Source organism: Eurosta solidaginis, chromosome 4 (assembly GCF_040869045.1).
Source record: "Eurosta solidaginis isolate ZX-2024a chromosome 4, ASM4086904v1, whole genome shotgun sequence".
Classification (NCBI taxonomy): Eukaryota; Metazoa; Arthropoda; class Insecta; order Diptera; family Tephritidae; genus Eurosta; species Eurosta solidaginis.
This window is the reverse complement of record NC_090322.1, coordinates 85,688,572-85,706,510: the sequence shown is the minus strand read 5'-3', so window position 1 is coordinate 85,706,510 and position 17,939 is coordinate 85,688,572. Positions and strand designations below refer to the sequence as shown.

The 17,939-nt window shown below is 41.1% G+C and overlaps 1 protein-coding gene across 3 annotated transcripts in view; it reads left to right on the top strand.

The window, feature by feature from the left end:
- The window catches only part of Dbp80 (putative ATP-dependent RNA helicase Dbp80), a 493,971-nt gene that overhangs the window by 222,408 nt on the left and 253,624 nt on the right, over window positions 1-17,939 (top strand). For all 3 annotated transcript variants that reach the window (XM_067782226.1, XM_067782225.1, XM_067782227.1), the window contains exons 5-6: window positions 12,272-12,386; window positions 12,445-12,622. In XM_067782226.1, coding sequence (XP_067638327.1) covers window positions 12,272-12,386; window positions 12,445-12,622 — 293 coding nt within the window. The remainder of the gene's footprint in view (window positions 1-12,271; window positions 12,387-12,444; window positions 12,623-17,939) is intronic.

The window sequence follows — 17,939 nt, the reverse complement described above, 5'->3', positions numbered from 1 at the left end:
GGCTATGTAGCAGGATGCCAGGATAAGTGCCTGCTTATGCCTTTGCTCACGGCCACCACTACGAGGTCCTCAGTAGTGTAATTAGGCAGCATATATGAATGCAGCTGTTTCCTTACCATTACTACAGCTCGCATTCGTCCTTCTGTTTGCGCATAGTAAACGCCAAACCCGCGCGCGCTAAGTCCAGAAACCTTTCCTCCCGATGAGCGCCACGGCTCCTGGATCAGCGCCACGTCAAACGAACCATCCTCAAGGGTTAGGAGGAGTTCGCTCGACGCCACTTTACTGTGTTGGAGGTTTTTCTGTAGGACTCGCAGCACCATTGGGCTGTTTGTCCCCCTCCAGCACCTTCGCCGTGACGTCGTCGTCCTCCCCTTGCCCTTTTGGTTTAGAGTGTTCGAAGCCCCCTTCAGCCTCATGTAACTGTTGTGCCGGGTGTTCCTCTGTGCGACTCAGCACTATCTGGCTGTTGGTCCTCTTCTAACACCTTCGTGGTGACGTCGGTTACCTCCACCTTTCCTTTTTCCACTTAGGCTTTTGAGGTCCTTTTCGACTTCGCCCACTTCCAGCGTGTTAGGATTTTTATCCTCTGGACTTCTTTCCTGAGTCGCATATAAATTTTGCCTGTACCAAAGGATATTTTCCAAGCTGCGTGTACAATATATCCTCCGCTTGCTTGTTTATTTGGAAGATGTAGAATTGACCTTCCTCCGTAGGCCGAGATACAGTAAGTACCTTCCAATCCGGTGTCGGTATGTTCTGCAGAAGTCGCAGTGTATCCTCCGACTTCATCACGTATGGTACCCATACCTTAACTTTTGGTACCGTGGGGATTCGCACTTTATCCACCACCTCAAACTACGCGTTCGTGCTTTGCCTTTGGAGGTTTGGAACCACTTCCTCCAGCCACCGAAAGCTCGCGATATTGTCGCACGCTGTCATCTTCACACCATTATACCATCCCTCGAACCAAAGGTTGGAAGGGGCTTACTTGGTTGTTCCCGCATCATCTTAAGCATTAAGCTAATAAGTTCCCTTTCTACAGATCTCCACCTTTCAGTAGTCATCTGTCCGAAAGGACTGCTACGATGAACCAGCGCCACAGTCAGTGACTGCTTTGCCACATCACTCATCTTCTCAGGAAAAGCCGGAGTCTTAGTGTTATATCCCTTTGGCACCTCTAAGAAAGCCGGAGTCTTAGCTTTAACTCCCTTTAGCACCTCCGAGAAAGCCGGAGTCTTAGCGTTATCTCCCTTTGGCTTATCTCCTTCTTCCGTAGTTGGAACTTCCCTCTGACTCGCAGCTTTCGAGGTAGTTGCGAACTCGCTATTGGGGCCCAACTGTCTTACAGCTTTGGGCTTACTTGTCTTGTCTATGCGACTGCCCTGCCTCGCGGCTTTGGGACTGGGTCCTTTCTGCCTCTTGAAAGCAGGCTTGTCGCCTTCCGCCGAACGTTGCCTCTTCATTCTGCCATTCGACGCTTCTTCCTCCTCGTACCGGTTGCAGAACCGAGGGTTTCTAGCCGCAAACATTTTGAACTGCCTCCGACCTACTTCTACCGCATCATGGGCCCATTCCAAGCGCTCGATTTCCACTTCTGTTGGGTCGACCACAGCTCCAAGACGTTGGACAATTCTTAGTGCTGCACGGTACTGCGAGAGAGCTCTTTTACTGCCTCTGTTCCGTAGCCTTCTCCACTCTTCTAATCCGTTTTCATTTGTGTGCTTTTCCAACCACGGAGTTGATTGAATCAGCACTACTCTCGCTCCCCGAGTCGACGCATCGCTTAATGCGTATTCTTGGTCCTTGGCTTGCGACTCAGTCCTTTTCTTATCATCCTCCTTATTACAATGTGGTAAGGAGTCGTTCATCTTGGTCGTACGACCACCTTCCCGACAGTATTATATACGGGGAAAGAGCCGTCAGCCACAGCAGCGCCCCTTACAGTGGTAAGGCCATCAATACTTTCCGAGGTGGCCCGGTACCGGGAAGGCTCCGTTCGAATATAGCCGAATTTATCCCCTGGCTGCAAATCGTCCAATATGCAGGGTCCGCATAACACCCTGGATTAGGGGGTTGGCATTTCTTGGTCACCGACATCCCGCCGCCCTCCTATGAGGCGAAACGGCGAAGATGCCAGTCCTAAACAGCTCCGCCTCATAGTCGGCCTACCCTAGTGAGGGAGAACTCGAAAAACAAATACAGAAATTGTTAGACGACGGAATCATAAGACCTTCACGATCTCCATATAACCCATATGGATCGTGCCAAAAAAACTGGATGATTCTTCAAAAATAAATACAGACTAGTAATAGACTATGGGAAACTCAATTCCATAACGATAGCTGATCGTTACCCAATACCCGACATCAAAGAGGTTTTAGCAAAACTAGGTAAAAATTCTTTCTTTTCAGTAATAGACCTGAAAAGCGGTTTCCACCAGATTCCATTGAAAGAATCTGATATTGAGAAAACTGCTTTTTCAGTTAAAAACGGTAAATATGAATTTACACGGTTGCCGTTCGGACTAAACAATGCCCCGGCAATTTTCCAACGTACTTTGGACGATATATTAAGAAAATACATCGGAAAAATCTGTTATGTTTATACCGATGATATAATCAAATTTTTCAAAAAAGAAATTGAATTTTTAGGATTCCTAGTTTCATCTAATGGAATTACTGCAAATCCCACTAAAGTAAAAGCAATAGCTGATTTCCCATATCCAAGAACACTAAAAGACTTAAGATCATTCTTATGACTTTCTGGCTACTATAGACGATTCGTGAAAGATTACGCTAAAATTACAAAACCGTTCACTACCCTTCTTGGAGAAGATGGAAAAATATCGAAAAACCAATCAAAAAAGAAATCCATACAACTAAACGATGCGGCAATTAAAGCATTCAAGAAAATTTAAAGCTTACTTATTTCAAGAGATATTATTCTCACCTACCAAAACTATCAAAAAGAATTTCACCTAGCCACGGATGCCTCAAAACACGCCAGTGGTGCAGTTCTAGAACAGGAAGGAAAACCACTCACTTTCATTTCAAGAACACTAACAAGAACAGAAGAGTATTATGCTACAAACGAGAAATATGGAGGAATATGACCAGGCAAAACTAATGTCGTTACCGACACTCTTTCTAGACCTCCGGAACTAAATTCAGTAACAATAGCCACTCACTCCGACGAGAGCTCAGGACACAATTTAATACCGGCAACAGAAGCTCCGATTACGGTTTTAAAAACCAGATTTGGATAACTACCGGACAAGAACGCCAATACGACTTTAAAATTCCTTTTCCGACATACCACCGACATACTATTACTAAACCCGAGACTACGATGACCTGGAAAATTTATTAAAACGCTATCTAAATCCCTCCGTTATTAATAGCTTATTTACTTCAGAAAAAATAATGGGAAAAATCCAAAAATTATACCCTATACATTTTAACAATTTCAAAATAAGGTTCACGTAGTCACAAGTTAAAGATCTACAAACGATCGAACAACAGGAACAACAAATCTTTCTCGAGCACTTAGAAATGCAAAAATTCTACTTCCCTCAAATGCAGTCTAAAATTAATAAAATAGTAAAACAATGTAGAGTCTGTGCTGAAAATAAGTACGACAGACGTCTAAATAAACCAGAAATAAAACCTACTCCAATTCCCCAATATCCAGGACAAATAATTCATATCGATATATTCATAGCCGAAAAGATATTAGTGCTGACAGCAATAGATAAATATTCAAAGTATGCCCAAGCAAGAGTTATTAAGTCTAGATCAAGAAGATATACGCGAACCCCTCAGGCAACTACTTTTTACATTTGGAATGCCACAAAGTATAGTAATAGACAACGAAAAATCACTTAACTCCCATTCGATAATCTTTATGCTAGAAGACCAATTAAGAATCAATATTTACAAGACACCACCACACACAAGTAGAGCAAATGGACAGTTAGAAAGATTCCATTCGACCCTCGCTGAAATCTTGAGATATTTAAAAACAGAAGACGTTGACAGAACTTTCGAAGAATTACTTGACAGAGCCATTTACGAATATATGTAATTTCTCAATCCACTCAACAACTGGACAGAAACCTAAACTTTCTCGGACGTAGAATTCATATTAAACCTGAACAATACGAAGCAGCAAGACGAAATAACATACAGAGACTGAAAGATACACAGGTAAAAGATCTTAAAGACAGAGTACTTCTTTTTGACACGGATCAAGGAGCAAAAGAGTACAAAATCACAGGAGGCGTCCCACAGGGATCTGTTCTCGGTCCAACGCTTTGGAATATAATGTATGACGGGGTGCTAAAGATTGATCTACCAGAAAACACGCAAATTGTGGGATATGCTGATGATATTGCAGTGGTAGTAGTGGCCAAGAAACTGGACCTGCTTCAAGCATTATGTAATGACGCCGTAGCAAGAATAAAGGAATGGCTGACCAATACAGGACTGGAGTTGGCTAGCCAAAAGATGGAAGTGGTATTAGTAAGCTCCAAACGGTCGGCGAACGAGTTAGTCTTAACTGTCGGGGATCATCAAATCAACTCAAAGGATTCCTTAAAATACTTAGGAGTGCACATTGACTCTAAGTTAACTTTCAAAGAGCACTTCAGAGCGGTGGGGGAGAAAATTACCAAAGTTAATGGATCACTTATGCGAATAATGCCTAACATTGGTGGTCCGAGCGAAGCTATACGTCAGCTATTGTCCACAGTAACCAGCTCAATAATACTATACGCAGCACCAGTGTGGTATGGATCTAAACAGACCCATCAAAAATATATATTAGCAGCGTACCGACTTGCTTCTTTAAGAATAGCAAGTGCTTATCGGACGGTGTCCGACGACGCGATCCTGGTTCTAACCCGGAAAATCCCAGTGGACTTACTGGCAAGCGAAATGGCCGATCTGTATAACACTAATATCGAGCGACCATCTGAAGAGGACAAGAAAAGAGCAAGGACACAAACAATAGCTAAGTGGCAAGAACGGTGGGAGGCCTCGAGTAAAGGGCGTTGGACTTTCACACTAGTTTGGAACGTAGCTCAATGGAATGAGCGGAAGCACGGCGAACTGAACTACCATCTCACGCAGATAATGAGTGGACATGGCGGTTTCGAAGAGTATTTATGGAAGCGTAGGATAGAGGAAGATCCTCATTGCCCAATGTGTACCACAGAGTTAGAAAACGCAGAACACGTCATGTTTTACTGCCCCCGTTTCCACGAAGAAAGACTCACCTTGCATGGAGTCTTTGGGGAGGAACCTACCACGAGAAATTTAGTTTCACATATGTGCAACAGGAAAGAGTGCTGGACTGCAGTGAGCAAAATGGCATTTATAGTAATGACACGCCTGATGGATGCTGAGAGGGAGCGCAGAGAAATGCGCATGCGAAGCAGTGGCGATTAAATGGACACTCAGAGCAAATAACGGGAACCTGGACGCATGGACAACAGTAGGCTCTTAAAAAATAAGAAATATGGAACGCCACCCTGAAGTAATGCGAAAGTGGTGCCGGGGTGGGCGACGGTTCCAGAACGGGGCTGTTTTTTAGTCTACGGACACACGGTTGCTGCGACGGCAGCAATTATGGTGCATTAGGCATTTTTCAGCCTCCCCGCAAAAAAAAAAACAAAGTTAAAGATCTGTAATACCATAACAAAAATAGGACACCCTGTAAGGACTAGTTCCCAGGTCAGACCATCTACATTAAAATTAATAAACGATACGGTACCCAACTATCGAATAGTATTCATCCCAACTAGTTACAGTAGATACAGGACCGAGAAAACAAGTAGGAAACTTTAAAATTATTCATGTGATAGAACTGGAGGACCATACCAATACCATAAATAACTTGGAGACAACTTTAAACGTAAAATTAACAAAGGAAATAGATAACGAATTAATAATACAAATAAAGTTCAAACTAGAAGTAATTAAGGAGGAATTAATTAACATAGCTTATGCCATACATTGCAAGTATAATTAATTCACATATCCTATCAGAAAAGGAAATTGAAATTACAAAAACATTTTAGAAAGAGAAAATATACCGTTTATAAATTTAGATGAGGCATTAGAATTTGCGGAAATAAAAATTGCATCAAATAAAGAAACCCTAATTTATATAATCATTCTTCCAACAACGGAAAAAGAGGATTGTGGACCTTAGAAATAAGACCAATAAAAAAGAAAGAATTATAAATAAAATTGATTACAATTCAATTCTTATTTGTAAAAATAAAACTTATGGAAAAATCAAAGATTGTAAATCATACAATAACTTGTCTATATTGTAACGAATTTACTTGCAAATCCTCTTATTTGCAATCCTCTGCTAAGTTCGAATCACTAAACTGTTGAATAAATAACTCCAATTTGTAATAATGCAAAATGGCCTTTATTAAAGTACTTCACAATACACTCAACTGTGCAACGAATAGCTTGCTTAATAACCACACTGATTGATAGCTCAATGAAGCACTACTATTCAAAATAATACTGCTATTGCTCGCTAGATATCGTCTTAATCGCAACTGCTTGACAACTCAAATCAAACTGAATTACTTCTTACTCGCCTGCACCGCTTTTATAGTTTACGCTGCATACTTCTAGGCTCTTCGATTTCCAGAATTTTCTAGTTGTTTCGGTTACAAAATCGCCAGCCACAACTACGTGCACAAATTCTTGCTCTCTCTTGTGACAACTCAGACAAGGTATATGCATGTGTTTGTAGTTTACAGTCTCCCTCACACACATAAGCGTATAAGTAAATTCATCTGTGTGTGACATCTCATCTCTCGCTGCCTTGTATGTAAATGTTGCTCGTCGGAATGTGTACATATGTGTAGACGCAATTATTGATTCGTTTATGTAGATACATAATGATTGAATTATTGATGTGAATTCACGTCACTGCTTAGCATCGGCCTGGAGATGGCAGCACTCCTTAGTTTTGCTAATATTCGTAACACTGCCCTCCACCTAAGTCTGATCGTCCCGATCAGACAAATCTCCCAATCTAAACGCCGCTAGCATCTCCAAATGTACCACCCTTCTAATCCGTGGTTTCCCAGTGGTTTGTATGCGGTAGATGGTATCACTGATCTTCTTCACAACTTTGTACGGGCCTTCCCAACTGCACCGAAATTGGGCTGGGACACCTTTCCGCCGGTGAGAGTTGTTTAACAGTACCAAATCTCCATTCCGGAAACCTTCCGAATTATTTTCCCTGTCGTACCTGTGTTCCATCTTACTACTCATTATTCTGGATCGTTCTCTCGCACTCTGTTGCTTGGCCAATGAAGAACTACTTTGTAGAGCTTGTTCTTGACGGATTGGCTTCACATACTCAGTATCGTTCCGACGTTTCCCAACAAAAGTGCGCGCTGGCTTGAAATCATCCTTGCATTCTTTCTGAAAAATTCTTTCAGTGAATTTAGTGCGTCCATTAGGGTTTGTTGATGCCGGTCTTTTCCTCGCAGGTACTTTTAATTTCGCTTTATTTGGCACATTCGATCCATCAACCTTTGCTCGATCTACTTTCCTTGACTTTCGTGGTCTCTGTCGAATCTCCTCGACCAGCACTCGCTTACTGCTGAACCCTTTTTCCAAACTGAAATTAAGTGGCACATCTTGGTTCTCATAATGCATCACCCTTCTCTGCATATCGATCTTGATGTCATGGTCAACCAAGAAATCCACTCCCAATATAACTTCATCAACGATCTCCGCCACAACGAATTTGTGTAGAACCATGACCTTCCCAATTAGGACTTCACATATTACTTCTCCCTGAACTTGGTTATATTCGCCTGTGACCGTACGCAACCTCGCTCCAGGTAATGACTTTATTCCCCTGTAGACCAAATCAGATCGAATCAAGGAATGAGATGCCACCGTATCTACAGTCAGTACACGCTCTTTACCATCCACATTCCCTCTAATGGTAAGACTGCTTGATTTCCTTCCAATCTGCGACACAGATATCACAGGACATTCAACAGCCGGGGCAAGTTTTCGTTCTTTACTTTCGACACGCTCTTGCTCATTTCCGCCAGCTTTGCGTTTACGGCCACCCACATTGTTGGAACTATTAGGACCAAGATCGCAATGACGTGCAATGTGACCTGGGTTGCCGCACTTGAAACATTTAATAACTCCGGCATTCTTCTGTTGAGATCCCTTTAGTGCTTCCAAAATTGTGTCTACCCACTCCGGCCTTTCTACTTCCACACGATGAGCTTTGTATGCTGGTTTACTCAATAATGACGCCGTTTCCTGAGTCAATGCATGGGATACCGTTTCAGAAAATGTTTGCTTTGGGTTCGCGTATGTGGCTCGCTTCGTTTCGACGTCCCGTATGCCATTTATAAAGCTTTGAATCTTCACTCTTTCCGTGTATTCCACGGGTGCGTCCGCATTTGCAAGATGAGCCAATCTTTCAATATCTGAAGCAAACTCCTGCAATGTCTCATTAGCTTTTTGGTAGCGGTTTTGCAATTCTATTTGAAATATCTGTTTCCTGTGTTCGCTTCCGTATCGCCGTTCTACAGCAGCCATCAATGCGTCATAACTGTTCCGTTCGTACTCTGGAATAGTCTGTAAGATTTCCGCGGCAGGCCCTTTCAGTGCCACGAACAGAGCTGCAACTTTATCTTCAGTATTCCATTGGTTCACTGCTGCGGTCTTCTCAAATTGTAGCTTAAAGACCTGAAAAGGAACAGAACCGTCAAAGGATGGTGTTTTTACCTTTGGATTACTCGCTGAAACTGCTGGGCGATTCATTTGCAACTCCTGTATACGACCTCTCAAAGCTTCTATCTCGGCATCAATTTTGTCCTCGAGCTGCACAATTTTTGTATCCTGTGCTTCCAGCTTTGATGTTACCCTTATCTCCTGTGCCTCCAGCTGCGAGGATATGCGGGCCTCCTGTGCTTTCAACTGCTCAGCGAACTGAGATGTCATATATGTCTTTTGCTCTTCCAGTTGAGTTTCCATCTTGGATGTAATCTGTGTCGACATTTCTGACATACGCGTTTCTTGTGCTTCAATCTTCGATGTTATGCGTGTCTCCTGCGATTCCAGTTGAAATGACATTTGTGACGACATTTCTGAAATGCGTGCCTCCTGTGCTTCCATCTTGGATGTTACGTCTGTGCTCGTAACTGTCTGGGATGTTTCGTTTTTCTCTTCAATTTTTGTTGTTGTCTCGTCCCCATCAGGATAAAAGACAAACTCGTCCACATCAATTCCTTGCGATTCCATTACCTCTCGTAGCCGTGCTTGAAGTTCGATCTTATTGCCAGTTGTATTTAATCCACGGTTCTCCAACTCCTTTTTCAGTTGCTGGATCTTCAATTCACTGAACTTTGCCATGTCCTTGTTGTCTGCTGGAATTTATTCATCAATTCCTCTTCTGACACCAATTGTAACGAATTTACTTGCAAATCCTCTTATTTGCAATCCTCTGCTAAGTTCGAATCACTAAACTGTTGAATAAATAACTCCAATTTGTAATAATGCAAAATGGCCTTTATTAAAGTACTTCACAATACACTCAACTGTGCAACGAATAGCTTGCTTAATAACCACACTGATTGATAGCTCAATGAAGCTCTACTATTCAAAATAATACTGCTATTGCTCGCTAGATATCGTCTTAATCGCAACTGCTTGACAACTCAAATCAAACTGAATTACTTCTTACTCGCCTGCACCGCTTTTATAGTTTACGCTGCATACTTCTAGGCTCTTCGATTTCCAGAAGTTACTAGTTGTTTCGGCTACAAAATCGCCAGCCACAACTACGTGCACAAATTCTTGCTCTCTCTTGTGACAACTCAGACAAGGTATATGCATGTGTTTGTAGTTTACAGTCTCCCTCACACACATAAGCGTATAAGTAAATTCATCTGTGTGTGACATCTCATCTCTCGCTGCCTTGTATGTAAATGTTGCTCGTCGGAATGTGTACATATGTGTAGACGCAATTATTGATTCGTTTATGTAGATACATAATGATTGAATTATTGATGTGAATTCACGTCACTGCTTAGCATCGGCCTGGAGATGGCAGCACTCCTTAGTTTTGCTAATATTCGTAACAATATGTTCTGCTGAGCAGTAAAATCGATAATTGTACAAAAATAAACAAGCAACACATTAAAACTGTAGAAGAGATATAAAGCGATATACTGATTCTAAATGAATATGATGGTTTTATTAAATTTGATAATGAAAATGTAAAACTAAAAGGAACATACCTAATAAACCACCAGAATAAAAGTATTATAATAAACGACAAAACATGTTTTTCAAAAGAAATCACTGAAAAAAAACCCATGCCGGCGATATTGCAGCCAATGGCAGCAAATAGTAAAGTAGAAGAAATTTTATCTTTAAAAGCAATCAAAGAATTCCAAACTAATGAATTATAAGAAATTACAATGTTTAAAAAACGGAATTGTATATATTTATCATTAAACCTAACATCTATAGGAATAATTATATTTGCAATTGTAATTGTATTGTTTAAATATAGAAAATATAAAATAAATGACAAACGCAACCAAGACACTACTGAAATCGGAATTGATAATTTGTCTAAGTATTTCGTAACTCCATCGAACGAGGACGCTCGAATTTAAGGGCGGAGGAGTTAACACACAATATATTTGGCTCTCACATAATGATTTACATATTTACTTACATACCTTTCGGCAATCATAATATATTTATGCTGACATAACATTTAAATTATTTAAAATTCAACTTACCTTCCTATAAACAAATTAATGTTAACATGCAATTATGCGAACTTGCCAAATCAGAATTTCACACAGCTAAATTCTTAAAAAATTTTGATAATCAAAACTCAATAACAATTTTTTTGCATTTCCTGTTTCGCAACACATGTTGCGCATAAACTAAATAATTTAATTTTGGCTAAACAAAATCCATTGCACGCGCATCCGCTGCAATGCCTTTGCTTATGGTAAAATGCTGACGCTTGCGTCTGGCTTACTTAAGCACGGGCAACAGCATTTATTTATTTTGTTGTTGTAAATAGTAAACGAAAAATCATTTTAATAACGTTTAATTGAACACCAAAATTCAGTCTTCATTCCGTAGTGTCCGGGTTCGGTACAAATTCTAAAAAATTATTTGTTTCAATTAAGAAATGACCAACTTACATATGTATACGTAAACAAAAAAGTCAAGAAAATTGTTATGCAAACTGAAAAAGAGATGCGACTATTTAAATTTTCGATATATTCATATATATAATATTCCTATATTGACGCTACAAGCTAGGTACACTCACAAACATCAGAGTGCCGGCATATTGCTGTTCAAATGTTTTTGTATTCAAGAATCGAATGTACCTAAATTAAAATTTTTTCTTGTCACACTTATGATGCTACAATTACAAAAATTTTGTAGGCTGTCTTGTTTTGATCTCGAATTCAAAACTCATTGCGAGCATTTTCTATTAGCAATAGAGGAGTATTACATATATGGATATATTTAGTAAGACCACGTGTACACAATAATCAACAATAAATCGTCAATGCATAATCTGGGCGTTTATATATGTTCCATCCCTGGAAACTAGAATATTTTCTGTAAAATGTTTATGTTTCCCTTTTGTGTTGTACTTCCAATTAGAGACTACCCTCTAAAGGTCGAACTTTTTCTATGAAAAAAAATCTGCATCTCTAAAAATTTTTCATATTTACCGATTATCGCGACCAAAAACATAAAAATCTAGTTATATAATTAACGATTAGGAGTTTAGTACGAAAATGAAGATAATCTTGTTACATGGAAACTATGTCTAAGACTTCACTAACATTTTCGGGCTGCCAATTGTTGAAGATCATGTGCAGGTCTCACAACCTTAGACTAACAAAGTTACTGTTATCATTGAAAAAGAAGGAAAGTAGGCTCATGATGGGTATTCTGACTAGACACCGCCCTCTGGCGTCACATGCCTTTCAATTAGGTTTTGTGCTCGTGCTCTGCGCCCGCAAGGCTAAAACTTTTAAGGCGCAGCTATCAGATATAGAAGCAGCAAGTAGGAAATGTCCTAGGTTGCTTCTTGGAATTGCCAAGACAGAGTTATTTTATAACATAGGTCGTGGTTTCTGATAGGGGTTTTCAGTTTAGACCAGCCAGTTCAACCTAACCTAACCTAAGAACGTATGTATTTTTTTCCTTTTCAGGTTCTTTGCATTTCACCTACCTACGAGCTGGCAATACAAACAGGAGAGGTTGCGGCACGAATGGCTCAATTTTGTCCTGAAATCAAACTCAAATTTGCTGTTCGTGGAGAAGAAGGTTAGAATCCCCTCTATAGGATAACACATTTTGTTAATTATATATTTCTTTATTCAAGTTACACCAAATTCTAAACTAAAGGATCATATAATTATTGGCACTCCTGGAAAACTTTTGGACTGGGGACTGAAGTATCGTGTTTTCGATTTAAAAAAGATTCGCGTATTTGTTCTAGACGAAGCCGATGTAATGATTGCAACACAAGGTCATCATGATCAGTGCATTAGAATTCATAAGTAAGTATGGGTAACTAAAAGCTGATGAGATACGCTTAATTCATTGGTTACTTAGACCGTTTTAGCGCACAAAACTGTTTGTTTCTCATTATTGAACACTTCTCTTGGAGTTGCGTTTCACATTTACACAAGGCATTTATTTGACATTTCATTTTAATTCATTCTAAATATTACTTAACATATTTAGGCAATTCACAAGGTCTCTTATTGCCTGTTCACAAGGTGTTTTTGTCTACCTTAAGCATTTGCCCTCTCCCGGGAGAAAAGGGTTTGAAAATATGTATAAGGTATGGACGAAAGAGCTGTCGTCAGTATCAATTTTACCCAAATATTCATTAAATTGAAAACTAAGTTAAACAAGGGACAATGTCTTAGAACGTCAAGGCCTATCTGTCCGGTCAGGCGATGCAAACCTAGAAATCATCAACATCTACATCCCTCCTGCCACCTGTTGCCCCAGTGGATACCGCCCTAATATCAGAGCCTTACTCACTGGCAACAATCGCATTATCTTAGGCGATTTCAATGCCCATCACGATCTATGGCACTCAAAATTGCGGGCGGACAGTAGGGGTGAGATGTTGGCGGATCAAATAGAAGAAACGACGTTCTGCACAATAAACGGAGACGCCCCCACACGTATGGTAGGAAGCTGTCACAGTTCGCCAGATATCTCAATCGTGAGCGCAGAACTCGTAAACTGCGTCAACTGGCAGCCGATGGTAATATTGGCATCCGACCACCTGCCTATACTTATTTCGCTCGAGCGTACCGCCGACTTCATCGTCACCGAAAAACGCACTTTCATAAACTTTAAAAAAGGAAAGTGGGATGAATATAAATCTTTTACAGACAACCTCTTTGCTGCCCTCCCTATCCCGACTGATGCCCGCCAAGGGGAGCGTGCCTTCCGTAAGGTCATTGAATCCGCCTCGGCACGTTTCATTCCCGCCGGGAGAATTCTCGAAATCCGGCCCCACTTCCCAGCGGAGGCCGCAAACTTAGCGAGAGAACGTGACCTTATAAGACAGCATGATCCAGCGGGACCCAAATAAGGGATATAAACCAACGCATCAGATTGCTTGTGGACGAACATAAGCGGGCGAAATGGGAGGAGCACCTAAGAGGTTGTAACCTCTCTACCGGTGTGGGTAAACTTTGGTCCACCGTAAAGTCCCTATCGAATCCGACTAAGCACAAAGACAAAGTTTCCATCGCCTTTGGCGACAAAGTGCTGTCGGATGCGAAAAAAATGCGCGAGCGCTTTCTGCCGACAATATATAATGCATTCTACGGTCGACAAAGACAGACGGAGGGCCAATAGACACGCACATAAACACAAATTCAGCGAGTCACCAATCACCATCACCGCTAAAGAGGTTGAGGACGCCATTAGTCGCGCTAAACCATCCAAAGCAGTGGGCCCAGACGGCATAGCCATGCCGATGCTTAAAAGCCTAGGGAAAGAGGGTTTCAAATATTTAGCGCATGTCTTCAACCTGTCTCTTTCCACCTTTGTCATACCCGAGAAATGGAAAATGGCCAAGGTGGTCCCGCTACTAAAGCCTGGGAAACCAGCTAACATAGGAGAGTCGTATCGTCTGATATCTCTCCTATCGCCAGTAGCAAAGACGCTTCAAGCCATTTTGCTCCCTTATTTCCAAGCAAATTTGCAGCTAGCCTCTCATCAGCATGGCTTCAGAAAACACCATAGCACTACCACCACACTAAATGCCATTAGCACCCAGATAAATTGCGGTTTAAATCAATACCCCCACCATAGAACCGTACTCGTAGCGCAAGACCTATCAAAAGCTTTTGATACGGTCAACCATGGCTCGTTACTGCAAGACCTGGAAGGGTCTACCCTTCCCCCATATCTTAAAAGATGGACCGCAAATTATCTGGGTGGTCGGCAGGCATCGGTGCAATTTAGAAACGAAACATCAAAACCAAGGAGAATTAAACAAGGGGTGCCACAGGGTGGTGTCCTATCCCCACTTTTGTTTAATTTCTTCATATCTAAGCTACCTTCACCACCGGAAGGAGTCACAATCGTTTCCTACGCCGATGCCTGCACAATAATGGCCACAGGCCCAGGCCCAGGCCCACACATCGATGAGCTTTGTAATAAAATAAACGGGAGATAGCAGATCTCTCCAGTTTTTTCGCCTCGCGAAACCTGACTTTGTGACCGACCAAATCATCGGTAACCTTATTTACAATATGGACGCGGCAAATACCGACCATATTGGACATCCACGTCGATGGCATAACGCTACCGACTGCCTTACACCTAAACATTTTGGGTGTGACTTGCGATCAGGATATACATTTTTGAGAGCATGCAACGCCAATGGTGCAGGCAGCACTTGGCCGGCTGATTGCATGCTACGCGTCCCCGATATGATCGTCAAGCCTAAAGGTTACTCACTGGGAGAAAATACAGGCCTGCCAAAATACTGCCCTCAGAACCGCTACGGGCTGTCTTCTTATGTCCAGAACACCACCTACACAATGAGGCGAGAGTACTCCCCGGGAGAGAAATGAAATGCTAACCAAACAGTTTCTGTTGAATACCCAGAAATCTGTGCATCCCAACAGACATCTGATTGATGAGGCTACACTGTCCAGGGGGTTAAGGGATCATCTCCGTCCCAACGAGGCGAGAGTACTCCCCATCAGGGAGAGAAATGAAATGCTAACCAAGCAGTTTCTGTTGAATACCCAGAAATTGGGCATCCCAACCAACATCTGATTGATGCATCCACACCTCCCAGGGGCTGTTTTTGAGATCAATTTTTAAGTAACATCTCATTGAGCTACAAACGTGAAATGTCACATATATGTTAAGACACCGGGACAATGCAACAAAAGGTGAAAAACCCGTTGGGTGGCGTACGGATCGAAATAATTAGATGAGAATTTAGAAATTTGAAACCGGATTTTAAGTACTTCTCGAAGAGCTAGAGAGTTGAAATTTCAAACTGAATTCAGAGGCCGATGACAGTAACATATTACAAAAAGCTTCGCTAGGGGGCGCACGGATTGAATTATTAAGAAAACTTGTACTGAACGAAGAGAATCTGGCGATCGATTTTTAAGTAGCTTATCATTGAGCTGCAAACGTGAATCTTCACAGAAAGGTTAGAGCATCATAACAAAGGAAAAAAGGAGAAACATTTTCCGTTAGGGGACGCACGGATTGAAATAATTAGATGAGAATTTGTAAATTTGAAACCGGCTATTAAGTAACTTCTTGATGAGCTAGGGACTGAATTCAGAGGCCGACGACAGTATAAAACATATTACAAAAAATTCCGCTACTGTGCACTCGGATTGAGATGTTTAGAAAAATCCTACGGAATGAAGGGAATCTTGCGATCGCTTTTAAGCAATCTCTCATTGCGCTACAAACGTGAAACTTCACAGATAGGTTAAGACACCTCGACAAAGGAACAAAAGGAAAAAAGTTTAGTTGAAACAGAACTACCTGCAGAACCTTCAGACAAGGAAAAAGACAGCGATGAACGTGCACTAGCTGAAATAACCCTGATGATAGAGCCAAATAACTTTTCACATATCGCAATGGCTACAACGGCTCAGCATGGAAAGCATTATTTTCCGCATATGAAGACACCGGTCTTACGCGAAAAGTAGAGTTATTAAAGCAACTAGTGCAGTGTAAACTTTCTAATTACGTATCAGTGCAGGAATACGTAAATTGGGTCGTGATGACGTCACTTAAAGTGCAAAATGCCGGCCTCAACATCGACGAAGAGCTTACCGCATCGATAGCATAAAAACACTCTTGTTGCAAGATGTTAAATATCGCGAATACATGTGGTGAGAATGCACTTTATTCAACCAACTTTAAGGGAAAGTCAAATCAATCAAATCAATTTCGATGCTATTCTTGCAAGCAGCTTGGTCATATTGCTAGAAATTGTCCTAACAAAAGTAAGCGCGATGGTAACGCCAAAAAGGGCAAAAGTGTTCTTTTCGCATCACATCTTTCGCATGACATTCGTAATAAAGAGGAATGGTTTGCTGATTCTGGCGCAACTTCACATATGACTAGAAATTGTTATGTGATCGTTGATGAAGTGCCAGTTGTAAATAAAAACATTCTAGTTGCAAATACTAAAACAATTAAAGTCAAATGAAAAGGTAATCACCCTTATCGCGAAGTTCACGCGGAAAAGTGTTCGCCATCACTTCGGGTGAACTTTTTCCGCCTATCGGCAATTTCGGGCGAACAAAAGTTCACTTCGAAACAGCTGATGCTCTATTGTGAATTAGCAGTGAACAAATAATTTACTTACAATCGTGTAAATTTTGTAACCAAGTATATAAAAAAAAATAAATAAATGTAAGGCGCGATAACCTCCGAAGAGATCTAAGGCCGAGCTTTTCTTCCAATTTGCGTCGTGCTCCTCTTGATTTTTCCCTACAAATTGGCCGGACGGGACCTACATGTTTTATGCCGACTCCGAACGGCATCTGCAAGGCAGATGAGTTTTCACTGAGAGCTTTTCATGGTAGAAATACAATCGGAGCGCTTGCCAAACACTGCCGAGGGGCGACCCCGCTTAGAAAAATTTTCTTCTAATTGAAAAATCTTATTTCTAAAATTTTGATGTTGCTTTGCCCGGGAGTTGAACCCAGGGCATACGGTGTGATAGGCGGAGCACGCTACCATCACACCACGGTGGTCGCCAAGTATATATTTCCTCAAAATAAAACAAATATAGAAATAAAAACTGTATAAAGTAACGTTTAGTATTGCACTTAGGTTGGTATTGATTGGGCGCGAGGAGAATATAAATGTGAAAGCGATTCAAAGGCAATTAAGGGACAGTTCTAAACCTTTGAAGCTAATTGATTCACTGTAAGCTAAATTGCTATTTTCAGCACTTTTGAACAACAAGTTAATTTTTTCCAATCTTATGCCAATACATATTACAGGCTAAACAAGCCGACATTCTAATATTCGCTAGATACTCTTACCAACTCCTTGCCACCATTGAAGCAAAAATTTGGAGTTCCACCAATTGTAAAGTTGAGTACATATCTTCGTTTTTTAGCATAGGGAAAAGGCGTTGGAAAGGACCATGAAGTGGGCCTTAGCCAATCTTGTTTCAGTGAGGTGCTCATCATTTTGGAACCGTTGCTTTGTCCACAATGGATAACTTGAATAGTATAGAATTCACATACTTAGCAATACAGGAATTTCACTTTTTTCCACTCAGCTTACGATTGTGCATTATTAATTGATTTATTTCTAATAATAAAAGTACATATAAGAGTACCCAAT